At 38.4% G+C, this 21,836-nt stretch overlaps 1 protein-coding gene across 3 annotated transcripts in view; it reads right to left on the reverse strand.

The window, feature by feature from the left end:
- The window catches only part of ESRP1 (epithelial splicing regulatory protein 1), a 58,535-nt gene that overhangs the window by 17,124 nt on the left and 19,575 nt on the right, over positions 1 to 21,836 (reverse strand). For 2 of the 3 annotated variants that reach the window (XM_079901447.1, XM_079901446.1), the window contains exons 10-13: positions 20,234 to 20,535; positions 16,650 to 16,868; positions 14,202 to 14,400; positions 10,939 to 11,107 (exon numbers count right to left, since the gene is read on the reverse strand). In XM_079901447.1, coding sequence (XP_079757573.1) covers positions 10,939 to 11,107; positions 14,202 to 14,400; positions 16,650 to 16,868; positions 20,234 to 20,535 — 889 coding nt within the window. Of the gene's footprint in view, positions 1 to 10,938; positions 11,130 to 14,201; positions 14,401 to 16,649; positions 16,869 to 20,233; positions 20,536 to 21,836 lie in introns of all 3 variants that reach the window. The other variant, XR_013824507.1, reaches the window with a different exon arrangement.

Raw genomic sequence — 21,836 nt, forward strand, 5'->3', positions numbered from 1 at the left:
AATACACTAAAAACCACTGAATTGTATACTTAAAATAGGTTAATTTTATGATATGTAAACTACCTTAATAAAGCTGTTTTTAGGACTTCCCTGGTGGTGCAGTGGTTAGGAATCCTCCTGTCAATGCAGAGGACATGGGTTCGAGCCCTGGTCCAGGAAGATCCCACATGCTGCGGAGCAACAAAGCCCATGCACCACAACTACTGAGCCTGTGCTCTAGAGCCCAGGAGCTACAGCTACTGAGCCCACACACCACAACTACTGAAGCCCACATGCCTAGAGCCCATGCTCCACAACAAGAGAAGCCACCGCAATGAGAAGCTCGCGCACAGCAACAAAGAGTAGCCCCTGCTCACCGCAACTAGAGAAAGCCCGTGTGCAGCAACGAAGACCCAATGCAGCAAAAAATAAATAAATTTATTTATTTAAAAAAATAAGTAAATAAATTAACTTTTCAACTAATCCAATTCAGTTAAGTACAATTTACCGTCAATGTTTGAGATATTTAATGCTTTCCATGGAAAGTTACTCAGTTATCAGAAAGTCTTAGCCTTTTTCAAATCCCATGTAATTTAAGGAATGGTAGGGAGTGCTGTATGTTATAAGGGAAACATTAAACAAAAGAATAGCTTCAAAGTATAAAGTATAAATGGATTAGGCCATCACCACAGAATAAATGGATTATGCCATCGCCACAGAATAAGGATAACGTAAAAATTATGTGCATTTGCTGGTGGTTTAGAGAAAGATAAGGAATTTTTTAACCACACCCTAAATAACGGCAAAAAGAGAGCTGTCCATCAAAACAAGACTATGCCAGTAGCTCATCCTAACATTCATTTTAAGTCATTGTTTTGGGTTTTTACCTCCATTTTATCTTTACTTAGGTTTCAGATTCTCAAGTGTCAGTATTTATCAGTCTTAGGTGTACATGGTAACAATAATGTAACTGCTACTCAAAAGCTACAGAGGATCAAAAATTGATAAAACTACAAAGGAACCCAACGGGTTAGGGGCCAAATGAGTGAGTCAATGTAACCCTGAACTCCGAGGTCCTACAGTGCATGGAGGGACTGTACCGCATCACATAAACTAACAAGGAGACTGCACTTGAGCTGGGTAAGAAACCCTGTTGGAGTTGCCTGAATGGGCAAAGAACTGGAGGGAGCTGAGAGGAAATGAAGGGAAAAAGTAAATAGCACAAGAGGGGTCTCCCCAAAGGTTTATATTCAGAAAACTGCTAGAGCATCACAGTTATGAAGACATTACTGCTGAGACTCATTCAGCAAGTCACACTGAGATTGCATTAAGAAATTACTGAGGACTTCCCTGGTGGTGCAGTGGTTAAGAATCCGCCTGCCATTGCAGGGAACACGGGTTTGATCCCTGGTTCGGGAAGATCCCACATGCTGCAGAGCAACTAAGCCCGTGCGCCACAACTACTGAGCCCACGCACCACAACTACTGAAGCCTGCACGCCTAGAGCCCGTGCTCTGCAACAAAGAGAAGCCACTGCAAAGAGAAGCCCACGCACAGCAACGAAGAGTAACGGCTAGATAAAGCCTGCGTGCAGCAACGAAGACCCAATGCAGCAAAAAATAAATAAATTTATTTATTTAAAAAAATAAGTAAATAAATTAACTTTTCAACTAATCCAATTCAGTTAAGTACAATTTACCGTCAATGTTTGAGATATTTAATGCTTTCCATGGAAAGTTACTCAGTTATCAGAAAGTCTTAGCCTTTTTCAAATCCCATGTAATTTAAGGAATGGTAGGGAGTGCTGTATGTTATAAGGGAAACATTAAACAAAAGAATAGCTTCAAAGTATAAAGTATAAATGGATTAGGCCATCACCACAGAATAAATGGATTATGCCATCGCCACAGAATAAGGATAACGTAAAAATTATGTGCATTTGCTGGTGGTTTAGAGAAAGATAAGGAATTTTTTAACCACACCCTAAATAACGGCAAAAAGAGAGCTGTCCATCAAAACAAGACTATGCCAGTAGCTCATCCTAACATTCATTTTAAGTCATTGTTTTGGGTTTTTACCTCCATTTTATCTTTACTTAGGTTTCAGATTCTCAAGTGTCAGTATTTATCAGTCTTAGGTGTACATGGTAACAATAATGTAACTGCTACTCAAAAGCTACAGAGGATCAAAAATTGATAAAACTACAAAGGAACCCAACGGGTTAGGGGCCAAATGAGTGAGTCAATGTAACCCTGAACTCCGAGGTCCTACAGTGCATGGAGGGACTGTACCGCATCACATAAACTAACAAGGAGACTGCACTTGAGCTGGGTAAGAAACCCTGTTGGAGTTGCCTGAATGGGCAAAGAACTGGAGGGAGCTGAGAGGAAATGAAGGGAAAAAGTAAATAGCACAAGAGGGGTCTCCCCAAAGGTTTATATTCAGAAAACTGCTAGAGCATCACAGTTATGAAGACATTACTGCTGAGACTCATTCAGCAAGTCACACTGAGATTGCATTAAGAAATTACTGAGGACTTCCCTGGTGGTGCAGTGGTTAAGAATCCGCCTGCCATTGCAGGGAGCACGGGTTTGATCCCTGGTTCGGGAAGATCCCACATGCTGCAGAGCAACTAAGCCCGTGCGCCACAACTACGGAGCCCACGCACCACAACTACAGAAACCTGCATGCCTAGAGCCCGTGCTCTGCAACAAAGAGAAGCCACTGCAATGAGAAGCCCACGCACAGCAACGAAGAGTAGCCCCCCTCACCACGGCTAGATAAAGCCTGCGTGCAGCAACGAAGACCCAATGCAGCCAAAAATAAAAAAAATATTATAAAAAAAAAAAGAAAAAGAAACTACTGAATGAACACACCAGTGACTACATTATAAAGGTGGTGAAGATTTCCTCCATGGCAGTACTCCATGTTCTCTCTACGTATTTGGGTAAAAACTTTCAAACCCAATGTAGAGAAAAACTATATTTCCCTGAGAATTAATGACTTTCTTTCCTTTGAAATTATGAGTTTTGTAACTCAAGTTTCCTCCTGCTCAGAGCCTATGATTGTTATGCCAATATTAATTTAATTGCCTAAGATTCTGTTGTCAGACTATCAAATATTTCTTCCTATCTTATATTTTTTCAAATCCTAATTTACATAATCTAATTTTATAATATTCTATGTATCCTAAGAACTCATAGAAAATTCTTTGTAGAGCAGGGAAAGATATGAAAATACTGAAGGCCAGGGTGTCTAACAACACAATATATACTCTATCGGAAATAATTCTCATAATACCCTTTCATCTAATAATTACAAATTACTAAACATTGGTAACACTGATGTTATCAGGTAGCATTCCAAAATAGAAGTAGTCACAGCACGATAATATTCATATTTTGAGGACCTACCATATTTCTCTAGAGGAGAGAGAATCAAAGCATTATCTGTCCTATTAGAAAAAGAGGTTAAGGGAAAAGAATAGAAGACTATATTCTCTCCTCTGGATGAGAGGACATTAACATAGAAAACTAAAACACATTAATTAAAAAAACACATAAAAAACATAGAAAATTAAAACACATAAAACACAGTTACATAGAAAACATGCCGAGAAGTCTTGCAAAAAGAAATCTGGTTTCTACTTCTTGCAAAATTACTGCACCGAGCCTTTGTATTAAGGTTATTAACACCCCTAGTGTTACAAAGACCATATATTTTTGGAAAGTGACTGGAGAAACAATGTTTTAATCCTAGCAAGTGCAAAAGATGGAGTCACTTTTCACGTAGGAAATTTCTGAACTAACTTGTTCATCTGAAATGAACAATCTCAAGAAGGATGACTTTTCAACATTCTTTTTGAGTTTAAAACTGAGGCAGAAGGACGGATGATCACATCCGGATTCTCAATGTCTGTTAGCTCTTCCTAAAGGCTGTACAAGCTGCTCTGTGCATGTGCATCTACCCCTTGGAGAAAGTTTAAGTAACCAACAAATATAAAAACACTCTGGAAGGAATAAAGAAATCTTCTAAGAATCTATTTCACTGAAACTGTAAGCAAATTTAGGTACTGTCAAAATAGTTTGGTAACTAAACTTAACTTACCCTAATTATGTCAAAGATTACCAAAACCAAACAAAAAACCCCCCTACTACAGTTATCATAATATGCTCCAAATACATAGTAAAGTTACAGACTGTTTACTCAAAACAAGAATTGCCCTCACAAGTAGAAATTATTTTATAAGTAATCTTTTTGCTTGATTTAAAGTATAAAATGATAACAACTGATCTTCTTACATGTTTAGAAAACAGTGACATTTTTAAGAGTAATATTTTGATGAAAAATCTAGATGAAGAAGGAAGCAAAACACACTGTTAACCATGGACATTTGTAACAGAAGTAACAGAAGACAACAATTTCCAGAGAGGCACATTTACAGAAGTTATTATTTTGTAAACTATTTTGGCGTTCTGTTTTTTAAATGAGCTTTTGTCTTTTTGGAATAGGAATAGCATACAACATTGAAAGGTACAAATACAGAGCCAGCAGTATGACTCCATCACACCCCTCCCCCTCCAGATCAGAACCTCTCCAGAAGCAATCCCATTCTAGCTTCGTGGTTATTATGATTTGATTATTTTGAACTTAAATGGAAAATGTTTGCTAATAAAGCCATTTTGCTTTTGGTTTAAAAAAAGGCAGCTTAGGGACTTCCCTGGTGGCACAGTGGTTAAGAATCTGCCTGCCAATGCAGGGGACACGGCTTCCAGCCCTGGTCCGGGAAGATCCCACATGCCACGGAGCAACTAAGCCCATGCGCCACAACTAATGAGCCTGCGCTTTAGAGCCTGTGAGCCACAACTACTGAGCCCACGCTCTAGAGCCAGCAAGCCACAACTACTGAAGCCCGTGAGTCTAGAGCCCAAGCTCCACAAGAGAAGACCGCAATGAGGAGCCCGCACACCACAACAAAGAGTAGCCCCTGTGCAGAAACAAAGGCCCAAAGCAGCCGAAAGAAAAAGAAAAAAAAGGCGGCTTAAAAGACCACATAACACACAGTAAAGAAAATCAAAAGTCATTACTCTATATTATTAGATAAAATTCATAGACAAATGTCAATTTTTCCTTTTAGCCTACTTCAAGGTAATGTCTTAAAGATATACCAAGGAATGCTTAAATAGGGCAATGGAGGCAAAATAGGTTTATCAACATTGACACGTGTTTTAGTTAAGTTCTGCTTTAACTAAAGTCATTAATGCTTAAGAATAAGGTGCTTAATTTAAAGATATATTGGGCACATAAATAGCAACAAGTGAAAGAAATGATCTCTAGGTTTTTGTGCTTTAAAATGTTCTGCGGGTAAGGGTATAGCAGGGTACGCATGGAAACAGATGATACAAGATTGGGAAATATTGATATTGTTGAAATTGGGTAATAGATACTCTCCCAAATTATGTTAGTTTGAAAATTTCTGTAATAGATTCTTTTAAAGTTATGCTTGAAAATAATATGTATAATACCATCCCCATTTTGTAAGAAAAAAAAATCCATAGGGAAAAAAACCTTACACATTGAAATCAATCAAGTGTTTTGGGTAATGAAAATTTTTTTCCTTGACCTGCACTTTCCTGCACTTGATAATTTTCTACAACGCTGAAAAGAATTTTAAGCATGTTTTAAATTCCCTGAACCGCTCATCATATGAATAAGGTCTTTAGACTAACAAATGACTATTCCATGAAACTACACTGAATTCTCAGGGACTGATAGTATAGACTGAATTGCCCACAGCAGTTCCTGCTTACATCATTTAGCCATGTCATTCAAACTAAAAAAAAAAAAAGAGTTGTTCCCACCAATAAAAGTTATCTGGTCCTTCTCCGTTATAACAACATTGCCTGATACTGCGTTAATATTGCATTGTTACAATGTTCTAGTATAATTTCACTGCATGCTGAGTTCCAGTTTGCATTTGTGGCACTAAATGTTTAAGTTATAAAAAGAATTTTTTTAAAACAAGAATTCTTTCTTTTTCTTAGTCCTATCAGAAAGCTTTTGGGACTTCCCTGGTGGTCCAGTGGTAAAGAATCCACCTTTCAATGCAGGGGATGCAAGTTCGATCCCTGGTCAGGGAACTAAGATCCCACATGCGGCGGGGCAGCTAAGCCCGCGTGCCACAACTACTGGGCTCCCGCGCCTCAAAGAGAGAGCCTGCATGCCACAAACTACAGAGCCCATGTGCTCTGGAGCCTGTCCTGCAACGAAAGATCCCACATGCATCAAGGAAGACCCCGCGTTCTGCAACTAAGATCTGATGCAGCCAAAAATAAATAAATAAAATATATACTAAAAAAAAGAAAGCTTTCAATGAGTAAATTAGAAAGTAAGTTTAACTTTACATTTGGTTGTCAAATGTTACCACTGCGAGAAACTAGTTAAAGTGTATATGGGATGCCTCTGTACTGTTTGTTACAACCTTGTGAACCTATACTTATCTCAATAACAAAAGGAAACTGGAATAAGAAAGCCAAGTGTTCAAAATAGGAAATGCATGCATCTCTCAGAGGCTTGGTATTCTTTTTGGCTCAGGTGCAAAGAATTTCAGAATAGAATACAAGAACACCACACAACAAACCAAGCATTGCAGAATGCCTCAATATTACTAAATATACGTATTCATTGCTTGGGTAGAAAGAATGATTTTACAAATAATGGTTATCTGAAAAAATAAAAGTCCCCTCCCACACCTCCCAAACCTTTCTCATGGGTATGCAAATAAAGCATCAATCATTAAAAATGTCAAACATCCCTTGCCCTCTCTTTTGGTTCAAGGTGATATGTTATTATTTATAACATATAAAAGACATTAACATAAATGTCTTTTGTATATCTATTGCCTCACCTACAAAAGGTGAGGCAATGGATATACAAAAGACATTTATGTTAATCCACCTTTCTTTAAATCACACGACATTTCTTTGAAGACTCAGCATGTTTCTTACGTGTGCTACAGCTTTGATGCAAAAGAGAATATTCTTTTCTAAGAAAAATGAGCGGTCAGAACAAAAGGTAGGACTTTATGTAATGGGAGAGACAAGGTGTGAAAACAGAGTTCTGAGTAATAAGCAGGGTGGGCATGAACAGATAGTCCCTTCTCATTCTTTTGTACCCTGGGCTAAGCTCTGGGATACTGGGTAACCGAAATCTTCTTCCAAGAGGTGAAAGGAAAAACCAATGTTCATAATCAGAAAATAGAACCACTTGCTTTAATTTCACTTGCTCTTCAAGATGCTGTTGTTACAGCCACACATTTAAACTGCTAAAAACTCATTTAACAATAAACAAAAAGAAAGCAATTCACTGGTTCACTGTTTTCTCCTTAAATGTTCCTCAAGTAACCCAAATCCTTATGATGAAATACCCGTCATAGGTTCTATCTCCAAATATACCAAGTTAGAGGAAATAAAATAAGAACAAATGCCTGCTAGCTGAAGGAGCCCTTTGAAGTCACTGACTTTGCACAGGGATGAACTCTGTCAGCTACTCTACACCAGAAAGGGTCCATATTTCATTAACCCTAATATTCCCAGTATGTCGCACACAGAGGTACTAAATTATAGTTTGCCCAGATAAATTCAAAGTTAAAAACAGTAAAACCAGTTACTTTTTTTGAGGGGCATACTTTTAAAAGTCTGCAAAATGTTAGCATATTGATGTTTTAAAGTAATGAACATGTTGCATAATCTGAAGTCAAACGGACATATTTCATTTAAAAAGTGGATAACACATTTTAAATCAACTATACTCCAATAAATTTTTTTTTTTTTTTTTTTTTGCGGTACTCTGGCCTCTCACTGCTGTGGCCTCTCCTGTTGCGGAGCACAGGCTCCGGAAGCGCAGGCTCAGCGGCCATGGCTCACGGGCCCAGCCGCTCCGCGTCACGCGGGATCTTCCCGGACCGGGGCACGAACCCGTGTCCCCTGCATCAGCAGGCGGACTCTCAACCACTGCGCCACCAGGGAAGCCCAATAAAAATTTTTTAAAAATTAAAAAAAAAAAGTGGAGGGACAATATTGTGTAATAGACCATAATGGAAAAGAATATATAACTGAATCACTTTGCTGTACAGCAGAAATTAACACAATACTGTAAATCAATATACTTCAATGAAATATAAAAAAAAAATGGAGGGAATTTTTTTTTTTTTGATTTAAAAAGAGACAAACTCCAGAGCTTCTGATTTAATATCTTGTTTTAGCCTAAAGTTTTGCTATCTCACACTTTCCTACGTATCAGAGAATAGGCCAAAATATACTTAAACATTTACATCACAGAGCCTCAAATGCCTTACAGTCATGTGATGTTAGAAATTAATGGCTTTCTCCCAAAACTGTAAAATATTTTATCATTTTTGGAATTTGCTTTTTAAATTATTACAGATTTTAAGTATGGTTAACAGCACATCCCCATGTTTGGACACTTTGTGTCAGTAATTTCACTAGAATTAGGGAAATGTAAATTGAAAGTGAACCATACTAGGAGTTATTTGGAAATATTAATTTAAATATAACATACATGACTTTTGATTTAAAAATCCCACTCCTGTGAAATTGTTCTACAGAAATAGAAGTATTTAAAGATCAATACGAGTTTGTTTAACAGAAAAATAAAATTAAATGTCTATAAAAATAAAGGAATTGTTAAATTATGATATATTTTCATTCTTGGGATATCATATGGAAGTTACAAGAGTGAGGTAAATATACAGATATTCCTTAGGGAAGAAGTCAATGACATACTGGCAAGTTAAAACAAACAAACAGACAAAACAAAACAGTGGGCAGTATGTTAGTACGCCACATTATTTACAAGCACTCAGATACGTGTATGTTATCAAACTGATAGCAGTGGTTACTTTTGGACTTGGTGTTGTGTAGAATGGGAGTCTACTTTTACTCACTACTTCTATCCTCTTAGACTTAATAATGAGGACATTACAAACTTTAAAACCACTAGTAGAAAAAAATTAACATATAAGCAGGGGCCCAAAATTACAGGAGCTATTAAGCCAGAAATGTCAGTTCCGCTTGCCTTTGGGGCTTCAATTCAAGACTCAAGTTCCCATCTCACTGTGATGGAAAACTCTTTCTAAGAGATTCCTTCTTTTAACAGTGCCCAGATAGCAAGGCAATGGTGGAATTGGATACTTTGCAAGTGTATTATAGGCACAAGAAATTGCACCAGGCATCCAGTGGCACAACGCATTCCACTCCTGACATTCTGATGGTGTCAGACAAGAAGACAGAGATCTTTCTTATAACCAGAGCCACTACCAGCAAGTGACTGTCACAGGGTCTAGAGAAGGTGACAGATTGGGATTGGGCTGGGTGTCTGACGGTACTCAACCATGAACAATTAACAATTACTCATGCTTCTGAGACCTTTTTCAAGCTTTCAAAAGATGGCCAGCTGATGGTTATCATGGCTTTCTCCCTATTCTTCTTCCCCAGGAGAATAAAGAACATTTTCAAAAAACAAAACAAAACAAACAAAAAGAATAATTTCAATAGCATTAATGCATGTTTTTAAAATTTCTAAAAAAATTAAACAAATTTAATTAATAGTGGCTACCAGCTTCACTGCTACCAAGATTCCAAAGTTCTTGCTCCCTATTGGGAAACTGCAGATGGAGAGAGAATAAAAAATACAGTGTGACAGGGAATCCCCTGGCTGTCCAGTGGTTAGGACCCCGCACCTCCACTGCAGGGAGCCTGGGTTCGATCCCTGGTCGGGGAATTAAGATCCTGCAAGTCACGAAGCAAGGCCAAAAAAACAAATAAACAAACCAAAAAAACCACACAGAGATCAGATAGGTAAGTTCCAGGCCACTTATCAAAAACCTCACATACACATTGGTGGATGTACTTAAAACATACATTTTAAATAGCTTGAGAAGGAAAAAACAAGGCCTGGTATACTTTAAAAAGTTTCTGAGCAATATTGCTTGTGCCAAAGTAAAATTTTATTTTAATAAAGTGAACTGGTTAGTAGCTAAACAAAGACTTTTTTTTCGGCTTTGCAGCATGTGGGATCTTCCCCAACCAGGGATCGAACCTGGGCCCCCTCCAGTGGAGGTGCGGCGTCCTAATCAATGGACCGCCAGGGAAGTCCAAACAAAGACTTTAAAAAAAAAAATTTTTTTTTTTTTTTGAAAAGAAAATTGAGAACGAGAGGTTATTATATATACAAGTTAGAATCACAGGCAATCAGACCTGGGAGGGACTCCAAAAGCGTGGCTGACCTCATCATTTTGTAACAACCAGAAAGGTCAAGTGAATTGCCTCAGGTAGAAGAACAGATGAGACCAAAACTCGGGTCTCCCAATTTCCAGACTGACAAATTTCTCTCCATTATATCCTGTTGCCTCCAAGAAATTGAGGACAACTAAAAATAATCAGATTTAAAATATGTTGATTCTAATAAAGTACTGAATAATCTCATTCTGGACTTGTTAGTAAAGATTTAGAGAGGAAAGAATACAAGCCTCATAAAATTTAAAACAACAGTTTTTATTTATTTTGGGTTGACATGAATTCATGGTACTTAAAAATATAACTGTCATCATCATGGATTTTCCCGTTTTGTAATTCATTCACATGATACTGCCACCCTATTAGAATGATTACTGTGCTACTAACAACCCTAAAATAGAAGGAAAAATGGAAAGTTGTATACACACGTAACCTAAAATATCATGCTGTCAATAGATGGTTAAAAAATAAACATTTTGGTTTGTCTTGAAACAACCTTCTTGGTCAGAGATAGGACCAGAAACCGTTGCCGGTCATGCTAACCTTCAACGTGGCAGACAACATTCTTTTGTGAACTCAGGCAGCGGCTATTAAAGGAGTCCTTTGTTTCTGTCCCTCATTTCCACTTCCATCAGAGCCTTACCTGGGATAGTACGCTGTGTAGTTCATGAAGAGCTGGGTGCCTGCTGGGTAGTATGCTGTGGAGGGCTGCAGTGCTCGTGGATTCAAGAGCACAGAGGGCTGATAAATGGCAGCTTCAGGAGGAATAACTGCTGCAGGAGCTGGAAATGTGTAGGAGGGAGGAGACAGGCCTAAATAAGCAAAGAGAGAGACCTTGAGATATATTTGTAGTAGTTGACACATCTGCTATAGCACTAAAGCTACAAGGTCGCTGTTCCATATATACATTCGAAAGAAAGAGACCAGTTCTGTATACCATCCCAAGCATCTTCCTTTTGGTTATATAGATAACACCTAGAAGCAATCTCAAATCTCACACACTCCGTCAACCTAAAGAACGGTTCTTATCCTGAAATTTAGAAAAACCAGTATCAAGTGGACTTTCAAGTCTTCGCAACCATTTCATGACACATGATTTTTTTCCCCCCACTCCTAAGTGCCAGTTACCACAAAGTAACTCTTTGAGGAAAGAAACATGGGACAGACTGACATTTAGTGTAACTTCAGACCAAAAGCTGGGTGTTTTCCCCCTTTGAGCACTAGGCTGCTAGTTCATATTGTTATCTACTCTATAGGACAACATGAAGACAGTTATGACAAAACACTATTCACCAGGACCATGTATTATGCCAAAGCATAGACTGTACCAGAGTAAACTGACCCAAAAGGAGTAGATTAACTCTGGATCATGTACACTTCAAGGCAACCCGGAAGATGGGTTTTTGACGCTAATCTACATCTTCAGACCAGTCTAAAAAATAAAAAAATCCAATCTGGGAGATAACCCTGAAGAAATATATGTGCAAGTCTTCCTGAGAGTCAGTTGATTCAGATTAAATAGAAAGTAGAAAGGATGGAATTCCTTTGTCTTCTGGTTATGCAACATCTTCAAGGCCCAGTAACTCACTTAAGTCAGACCACTTGCTGGTCACTAGCTTTAATGTGTAGGATGAACACAACTCTCCAAGCCATCTGCACCCAACAGAAGAGATAACTGAGAGGTTGACTGAATTTGGAATTCCTGACTTTAATTTTCAAACCTAGAACCACCTAATAGATGTTGCAAATAGCTCAAGCCCACTGGATAATTTTCACAGGAAAATCTCTACTGTCTTTTGCTCTTCTTACGAGCTTTTATATGTCTATGGAGATGAGTGAGTCAGCTGAATATGGGTACATAAACCCAAGACCTGGGAATTCCCTGGTGGCCTGGTGGTTAGGATTCCAGGGCTTTCACTGCTATGGCCCAGGTTCAACGCCTGTCGGGGAACTGAGGTCCTGAAAGCTGTGCGGCACGGCCAAAAAAACCCAAAAACAGACAAACAAAAAAACCCAAGACCAACATATTGATTTCATATTCAATTTTTGGGTACCTCCTTCATACCCATCAAAAATTGCTACATGGTAGATACCTAGTGTAGATAATTTTAAAATTATGATCCCTGGCCTAAAAGAGTCCACAAAAAGGACAAACAGAACAAACCGAGACACCTAAGTCATAAAGAGATTGTCACCTAAAGCGAGTTGGCAGGAAAAATAAAGTCCAGTAGAACAAGCATATTAGCATGTATAAATTAGAATTCTGATTTTTTAATGAGTGAACTCTTCCACTAAATTGACAAATGGCCAAATTTTAAATAAAATTTTTAGAAAGTATTAAAAGATATGGAAATATATTTTATGTAAAAATGCATTTAGATTAAAAAAAAATTTTTTTTTTTTTTGGCCACGCGTTGAGCAGCATGCGGGATCTTACTTCCCCAAAGAGGGACTGAAACCGTGGCCCCTGCAGTGGAAGTGCAGAGTCTTAACCACTGGACTGCCAGGGAAATTATTACTATTTTAGGGCTTGTGAGGGGGAAAAGGGAAGAAGTAAAAATCTTACGAAGTCTGTAATGACGACTTTTCCACCAGGAAGAGAGGAGTGAAAGGATATCACAGCAAAAGAATTTGGGTTATACATGATGGAGAAATTCCCTTATCTCATAATGCTTGACAGATTATCAGTACGGGAAATTGTAAAAGTTACTGATATTATCAGTGGTTTATGGACAGGAAACCTCCAACTAAGATTACATTAAGATAGCCACTTAAGCCCAATCATGAATTTTTAAACCTTGATACTCATTAATGATCAACTCTTAGATATCCACCAATAGCAAGCAGCAGATAAATGGAACATTAGCAGTTAGGCATTCCAAGGCAAATAAAGGATTAAGCCCTACTGAATGTCCTAGGAATACTACTTTATCAAATAGGTTTATTGGTGTAGATCCCTCTTTACTAGAAAGTGATGTCTTAACGTTCTCCACTTTATTGGAATCAAGCACATAATCCAGTTTACTCTCTCGGTTATCTTTGGACTGTATTCCAAGTGCTACTTTCTTTAAACATACCCAGCATGCTTCCTAACAAGGTATGTCTTACTCAAAAGTGAAAACTTGGTCAGAAAATTCAAGTTTTAAACATCAGATCCCCAAATGTTCCTTAGTCACAAACCAGAACTTGGTCTCCCGACTAAAGGGCTTATTCCTCTCAAACAGGATTCCAGATGGCGTGCACCCAGGTGCCAATGAGCAACAGCATGGCTTGATATTAAGCACTGATCCTGCGATCCAATGGTAACTTTGGCTAATTTATTTACGCATTTGTTTTTTTTTTTTTTTTTTTACTAACTTGCTCATTCCAGATATCCTGGAGAGCAAGAGGGATGCTCTTCAGGTTATCCTTCCCCCAAAATACTTACTGCTCAAAAAAATTAAAAATGCAAAATGGGCATCAACTCGCCCTTCTTTAAAAAACACAAAACAAAAAAGCTTAATGTGTTGCAGGAAAAAAAAAAAAGGATCTGTCCATACTTATTTTACCTTTAAATGTTATGTATTTAATATGTAATATTTATTACGTATTAAAATATCTACATAGCCAGGTTGTCTCCCAGAGTCAGTGCTTATCTTGAGCACACTAAGCTTCAGAAATCAAGTGCTTATCACTGGAAAAGCAAGAATATAATTTGAAAGGAGGTATTTGTAGAATCTCTAATTATGGGTGTCCACAACCAAGGTCTTAAATGATTACCAGATACTACCGATTTCAGATGGGAAAGACTTATGTAACCACCTCACCTGCCTTAGAAAGAACCAGGGGCACAGAAAGTTATGAAAGCAGCTTAAGCACCTACCAGCATATAGCGTAGAATAGCGCCAAGACCCAAGAAAAACTTACATGGTAACTTACATGGCGGTGGGGATAAGCCATTTCGATTTAAAGTGCCCCCCATTAACACAAAGTTCATCTCCTCAGCTGAACACTGAAAGACTTCAACATATCTGTCCTTCATGGTTTTTTTATGACACTTCTGTGCAGCCATAAATGCTCTGTCCGCAGACTTCATCTGGATAAAGGCATCTCCTGATGGGCGTCCCTGAGCACGTGGGGGAAGAATAAAAACAAAAGGAGACTGTCTCCTTCAACAAGGAAGTGGTTGCTTACAAAACATGCACAGTGACAATCACCCATAGTACAGACATTTTAGCCATAACATCTGGGTGACAGTATGATCTACTGAAATCAGACTTATGTTTCATCACCTAATCAACAGAATTGCCCACAAAACCTTGAAGAAATAGTTTTGAGAGCTCATAGCTGAATGTGATCCTTTTTGATTTTTATCGATTAGAATTAGATTTATGGACTTTGAAAACGTCTCCTTGTGACTGCAGTTTCAAAGCAGAGGCTTGTATACTGGGTTTTTCCTTTCTGAAAAGTCCGATTAAATCTTACTCAATTGAGAAAAGCTAGTAACAGAACCAGTATTAGAGCTTATGCATCCTCCTACATGAAACTGAACAAACCACTGTTCTCTTTTGTCTTTCAAGTCTGTCTCTCACTGACCTGCAACATCTCTTCCCCTTCTCCCTGAAGCCTAGATTGGAATGTGGCTTGTGGATAGGGAAGGAGGAGAGGAACTGGGAGTTGCAAAGCACAGTGAAGGGTGGTGAGAGCTGTTATCATCAGCATTGCTTGGGAGCCCTTCTCTCACCTCTTCCCTTGCATCTCTGTTTTAAACCTTGGCCGACAGATGTTTATAGACATTTCCTCTGTTACTAATAGCTTGCTAAAAATCCTATTTAAAACAAAGCTGGTAGATGTCTGCTCCACAGACCAGAATGCCTTAGTTTTCTTTAGCATAGACATTTTATGGGAGAGAAAAAAGGCACAACCAGCTTATAAGACTCCTTTTTTATTTTATGGATTTCTTTAAAGTCTCTAAGGGACTAGTTATTGCAAATTGTTACCATGCAAGTTACCATAAGAGTTACCATACCAGGGAAGTTAAGGACACCAGGGAAACCCAGTCCAAGATGGAAAACTAACATCTTCGAGGCAGCTAAGAGCTTGTCCATCATCAAAGAAGCATTTCTCCCAAGTGTAGTCAAACAGGTCCCAGGGTCAATGAGAGGCAAATCTGTCTACTGTTGTTAATCATAGAGTAATAGTAGCCCCTAGGTTATTAGAAGTGGTGACTCAGAGAGAACCCAAACAATTCCCTGGTGATGCTGAACTGCGGGGAATTTTATCCAAAACAAATCCCATCAGTGAAGCATGCCGAGAGGACTCCTAGTCAGATAAAATGCTGCATAGCTTCATATTGACGTGAGAGTTAGAATGAGCATGTGCTGGAGTGGAACACCAAACAGAGGCTCAATGTTTTCTGATTCCTTGTACCCAGTGGCATGCACTTTCCAGTGAGACAGGATTATGGTTATGAATGTGACCAAATCATCACATGAAAAGAGAAAGTGGGAAACTAGCAGTTTAGAAAAAATTGGTGTTTTTAATACAAACCTATATTCAGACTACGATGCACAGAAAACATCTTATTTTCAAAAATTGATACAACTTCGCTTTTAATAAGGAGTTCCAACATTTTAATTAGAACTACGTGCTTTATGGGTTTTTAAAGTTCTGTCCTGCTTATGATGGCACAAAATACTGGCAAACTGCCCAGCAACTAATATAATTAATTTTATTTAAAAAATGAGAGACACCAAGCCAGGAACTACTTTTAATATGCTTAGAATATATATTGCATACTATAAGAAGCTGATCAGATTTTGATAGAGGATTCTCAACAATTAATTCACTAACACATCTGAGCGCCTTTTAAGATCACATAGTGTTCTAGGTGGTATAGATACAAGTTATTTTGGAGTTTGTACTCTACTGAATGTAATTTGGTATCTACTATATATATGTGAAATAAAATAAGTCATTTCTAAACAGTCTATGGATACAAAATACTTGGGAGCACAGACATGCTCATTGGTTTATATATTGTCTATGATTGCTTTCACACTACAGCAGCAGAGCTGCAGACTTCAGTAACTGCAACAGTAAAATGTTGTATTAGACTGGTAATGTATTTGTCTCCTACCCGATGCTATTGATAATTCGATGGATATATGTGATGATGGAATCAGAGCTGAATTTGAATTACCATACCAATGATAGCATTCTTTCCGGAGTTCATCTTAAAGACCCCTTGCATTTATAGTTAAATCTTTCCTTTAAGACTTACTATACAACTGATGAACATTTGTTATCTTTTTATTGGAAGGGTGTATTTAATAAGAATAAGCAAATCAGTTTTCCAGTAAGTGACTTTCTTACCTGGTGATTCAATACCATGTGGACCCCATGAGTCCGAATATCGGTGGAAAATTCCCCCAGAAAGTCCAGGATATCCTCAATTGTGGCTGCATAGGGAAGACCTCGAAGGCGTATACAGTCTCTAATGTTTGTAGGGGGCACAAATTGCTGAGGTAGTACTGGAATAATGGGAGGGGTTGGAAGTGGAATGAGAGGGGCCGAGGAGAATCGATTCAGCACCTGTACTCAAAGCAAAATAGAAGTGGTTTAGAGCCCTGCTACTCCAATGTTGTCTGCAGACCAGTGCTGACATCCCTGGAGAACTGCTAGAAATGCATAATCTCAGCTCCACCCTGACCTAGTCTATATGAATCTGCAGTTTAACAAGATCCCCAGGTGATCCACAAGCATGTTAAAGTTTGAGAAGCACTTGTGGAGAAAGTTGTTCATGCTTTTCAGCTGGGAAAGCATGATACCAACTTTTGTGAGATGCCTGCCGAGGTATACACCACACACAACACAATGCACTTAGATTAAGGACTTATCCACCTGGACAAATGTCTCACTATCTGCCTTAAGACAATCTGTTGCTTTTATAAGAATCGGGACATACTGTTAAAATGTGGACTTATGTACAACCTATTAGATTTCATTTCACTAGTGTTTCTCTCAATATTGTCTTCACATTCCACCTCCAAACCCAAGAAATATAAAGAAAATGACCCAGCAAAGTAACGACAGTCAAACAGTGACTGTATTATATTAAAATATGTCACATTTATAATGATGTACAAAGCAGAAGGCAGAATGGCTGGGTAATGTAAACCTGAAAAAAATCAATTAGTGAAAATAAAAATAATCATGTGAATTTGAGACAGTGGCAAAACAGCGGATCTTGAATATACATATGTATATATATATATTTTTAAATTTTTTGGCCACACTGCACAGCATGTGGGATCTTAATTCCCCAACCCCTGCCTCCCTGCACTGGAAGGCGGAGTCTTAACCACTGGACAGCCGGGGAAGTCCCTTGACTACCTTTTAAATTCATGGAATCCTGCTATCTTGAGAATGGATGCCAGGTCAGGTACATTTTAGAGAAAGAACTGCTCCCAGGCAAAACTCACGTTACAAGGTTGTTGTCTACTTTTGTCTTAGTTTAGAATATGCCTACTAGGTAATACGAGGAGGTCCTTGTGCAAATGCCGTGTGTGGAATCCCCAGGATTTCTGAACCATTTACCACTGCAGCCTTTATCAGCTCATAACTAAAAATATAAGACAATCAATGAACTCCCCCCAAATTGCCCTAATTTCCTCACTCACAGCCTGTCCAGTTGCTATCTGAATAAGAGGTGACAACAATCAAAGCGTAAACACAACACAGCCAAAGAGAAAGCGAGACTTTAAGAAACTATGCGAACAATTCAGACACAGTACAAACATTAGGGGGGAGAACACAAATAGAAAATAAATGTTATAAACAAACTTGGGACAGGAAATGGTCTAGCACCTACAGTGCCTGCCAAATAGGAGATCAGTAAAACGTTATTGAATGAAGTGATTATTATTAATGAAAAGAAGACAGTGCAAAGTCTATGACTACTTCAACACTTATTAAATAAATTATTAGAGATGGGAGGCTGGAAAGCGAAAGTTCACCCACGCTCAAAACCACCTATGGCTGAGTCAAACAGAGAAAGCATACTCTACAACCAAACCAATTAAGGTACAGTAGCCAAGGCTCTGTATGATTCTAGGGCATGATTTCCATGAAACTGTTCTTCGAATTAAAGATCTAAAATAAAAATCTCATTTTCCCCCTTTAGTTTGGGGTGTTTGAAGTCTAAAGCATGCTCAACATACTTTAGAGATTCAGAATTTATGATATTCATTTTCAACAAAGTACAGAATTGTTTAAACTACAAGAATGCTCATAGCTTAGGGTTCAAGAATACCAGTACAGGGACTTCCCTGGTGGTCCAGTGGTAAAGAATCCGCCTTCCAATGCAGGAGACATGGGTTCGATCCCTGGTCAGGGAACTAAGATCCCACATGCCGCAGGGCAACTAAGCTTGTGAGCCACAACTACTGAGCCTGTGTGCCACAAAATACAGAGCCCACACACTCTGGAGCCTGCACGCCATAACTAGAGAGAGAAAACCTGCAAGCCACAACTACAGAGAAGCCTAAGCACTGCAACGAAGAACCGGCGAGCCACAACGAAGATCCCGCAAGCCGCAATGAAGGCCCGACGCAGCCAAAAAAAAAAAAAGAAAAAGAAATAAGAGTCAGTGTCTGAACTGCTTGCAAAAAAGACCAAAGGAATCATTGAAATGACTATGTTCTACTATGGAGCCAAGTAAAATAAGTTGAAGAGCCATGTGAAACAGTCTGTAGGATCTCAGGTGCAAAGGTAATACTAACTGACCCTTGAAGAGAAATGTTCAGCTGGTAAGTCAAGAAGAATAGCTGAAAGGCTTGAGACCCTACAGATGGTTTTATGCTTGGATCTTAGTGTGTTTTCAGGAGCTGACTGTCCCATCTGTGCCTCAAAAACAGCGCTGAATTCTGAAAGGTAGTAACAGGACAAAAGGACAATTTGCACTGTCACCAGCAATATGGAACTGATCAAGTCTTTTGGGAAATAAATTTGGCGAGACATTAAAGCCTTAAAAGCTCACACCCTAGATCCAGTTCTAAAGAAATCAATGAGAAATTGACAGATAGGGACTTCCCTGGTGGCGTAGTGGTTAAGAATCCGCCTGCTAATGCAGGGGACACGGTTTGATCCCTGGTCTGGGAAGATCCCACATGCCGCGGAGCAACTAAGCCCGTGCACCACAACTACTGAGCCTGCTCTCTAGAGCCCGCGAGCCACAACTAATGAAGTCTGCGCACCTAGAGCCCGTGCTCCGCAATAAGAAAATCCACTCCAATGAGAGGCCCCGCGCACTGCAATGAAGAGTAGCCCCCACTCGCCGGAACTAGAGAAAGCCCGCGCACAGCAACGAAGACCAACACAGCCAAAAATAAAAATCAATTAATTAAAAAAAGAAGAAATTGACAGATAAGCATGTTTACCTAGAAATTTCTTCTGATAGAAAAAAACCCAACCCAAATGTACAATAGAATTAATAATTATATGCCCCTGTGAAACACAGTATTAACTTAAAGATTAAAATTTTCAGACATGAGTAAACTTTTGAAACCGAATACAAAAGTATATCTACAGCAATATTCCAGTTATATAAAAACACAGTATTTTTGTGTGTATATTAACATAACAGTGGCTATCATTTGGTTACAGAATAGATATTTTTCATGCATTTATACTTTCTGTAATTTCCAAGTTTTATTTTAACACAATGAATAATGTATTATTTTCAGAAATAAAGAATAGGAACTATATTCAATATCTTGTAATAACTTATAATGGAAAAGAATCTGAAAAAGAATATATATATGTGTGTATAACTGAATCATTGCTGTATACCTGAAACATTGTAAATCAACTATACTTCAATTAAAGAATAAATTAATTTTTAAAAAAAGAAAGAACAGAAATAACACAAAGCCACCAACATGCTCTTAAAAACCAACCTGCTGAACTTCAGCTGCTGTGCTCCTGAAGAGTTCAATGTATCTTTTACCCAACAAGTCCTTATGCTTCCTCAATGCGTTCTGTGCATATTCCTCACAAGCAAAGAGGACAAAAGCGTCCCCTGTTGGCCTACCATCTGGGTACGTAACAAAGAGGATGCCTTCCTTCCCCCCAGTGATGGGGCAATGCTGTCCAAAGAAGGCCACCACTTCATCAGCTGTGGCCGTGAACGGGAGCCCCCGCATGCGGACAATGACTTGGTTTTCCTTGGAGAGAAACTGGGCGACCTCATTGGATGTACCTAGGGAACACAAATATCAGGAAGCACAGGGAGGAGTGGTTAAGACATCAACTTTACCAAATTTAAAAAAGTAAAATTTTTGGCAATGTCTTTAATTCATAAGTCCCACACTCCCATATGAATTAATAACATCCCAGGAAGCAGAATCCTCTTCCCATAAATTTAAAACTTTCCCCCTACCATTTTCATAAAATACCCCTGTTAATATAGGAAGGTAGCCATACAGTTACATCATGGACCAACCACCATATTCTTCTCAAGGAGAGGCAACTAGTCATGGTGGTTAAGGGCACAGGCCCTGGAACTAGAAATGTCTGGGTGCAACTGTGGCTTTACCATTTACCAAGCTATGACCTCAGCCAAGTTTAACCTCTGTATCTCAGTTTCCTCATCTGTAAAATGGGAGTAAAATTACCTACCTCATAAATTATGAGAATAAGTTATTACATAGAAAGCTCTTTAGTGATTTTTGGTATTATTTTCCTGATTACTTTTTATTAAGAAAGGTCCAAACATACTCGAGTAGAGAGAATAATGAATATACTTAGCAGCCAGTTTCAACATTTATCAACACTCTGCCAGACATAAAGCACTTTGTACAGTGCTGCAGCAAATACTCAAACACACATCCTTTACTAGTAACATTTTCCCCAAGCACAAATTCTTATCGTACTGCGCATATACCACGAAGTCCCAGGGCACTGATGTGGACGTTAACTTTGCCATCTGCAATGTTATCTGCCATGGAACCTCAGGACCACAGCACCTCCAAATATACTTTATCCCCAACCAATATCAAACAATGGAAACACTATTAACCTTGAAGCTCTGAATTGGGAAGCCTTGGTTTATCTCAAGAAAAAAGTGCAAGAAATATACCAGCACATTGTATAAACAGCATATTGTTACTACAAGTTTTACAGTTGCAAAGATTTTTAACAGGACTATATAATGAAGGGATATAAATGTTCTCTGTATTTAAGTGAAAATCACCTTAGTATATTTCGGCAATAGGTGTCAAAAGCCCCTTAAAAGGTCCACCCACATTCTCTGAATTAGCTATCCTATTTTTAGAGATTTATCCTAATGAGTGGCACATACAGAGATACAAAAATATTCACTGCAACATAGAGTGAAATGGAGGTAAGCTCTAAATGCCCAACAGGATTGTTTTTTAAAAAAATTATGGTACATATAATACTGTACAGCATTTAACATTTAAGAAATTTGAGTAGCATAAGAAGATATTCATAATATACTAAAAGGAGAAAGGAAGTTAAAACAACATGAGCAGAAAAATA

Source organism: Stenella coeruleoalba, assembly GCF_951394435.1.
Source record: "Stenella coeruleoalba genome assembly, chromosome: 17".
NCBI lineage: Eukaryota > Metazoa > Chordata > Mammalia > Artiodactyla > Delphinidae > Stenella > Stenella coeruleoalba.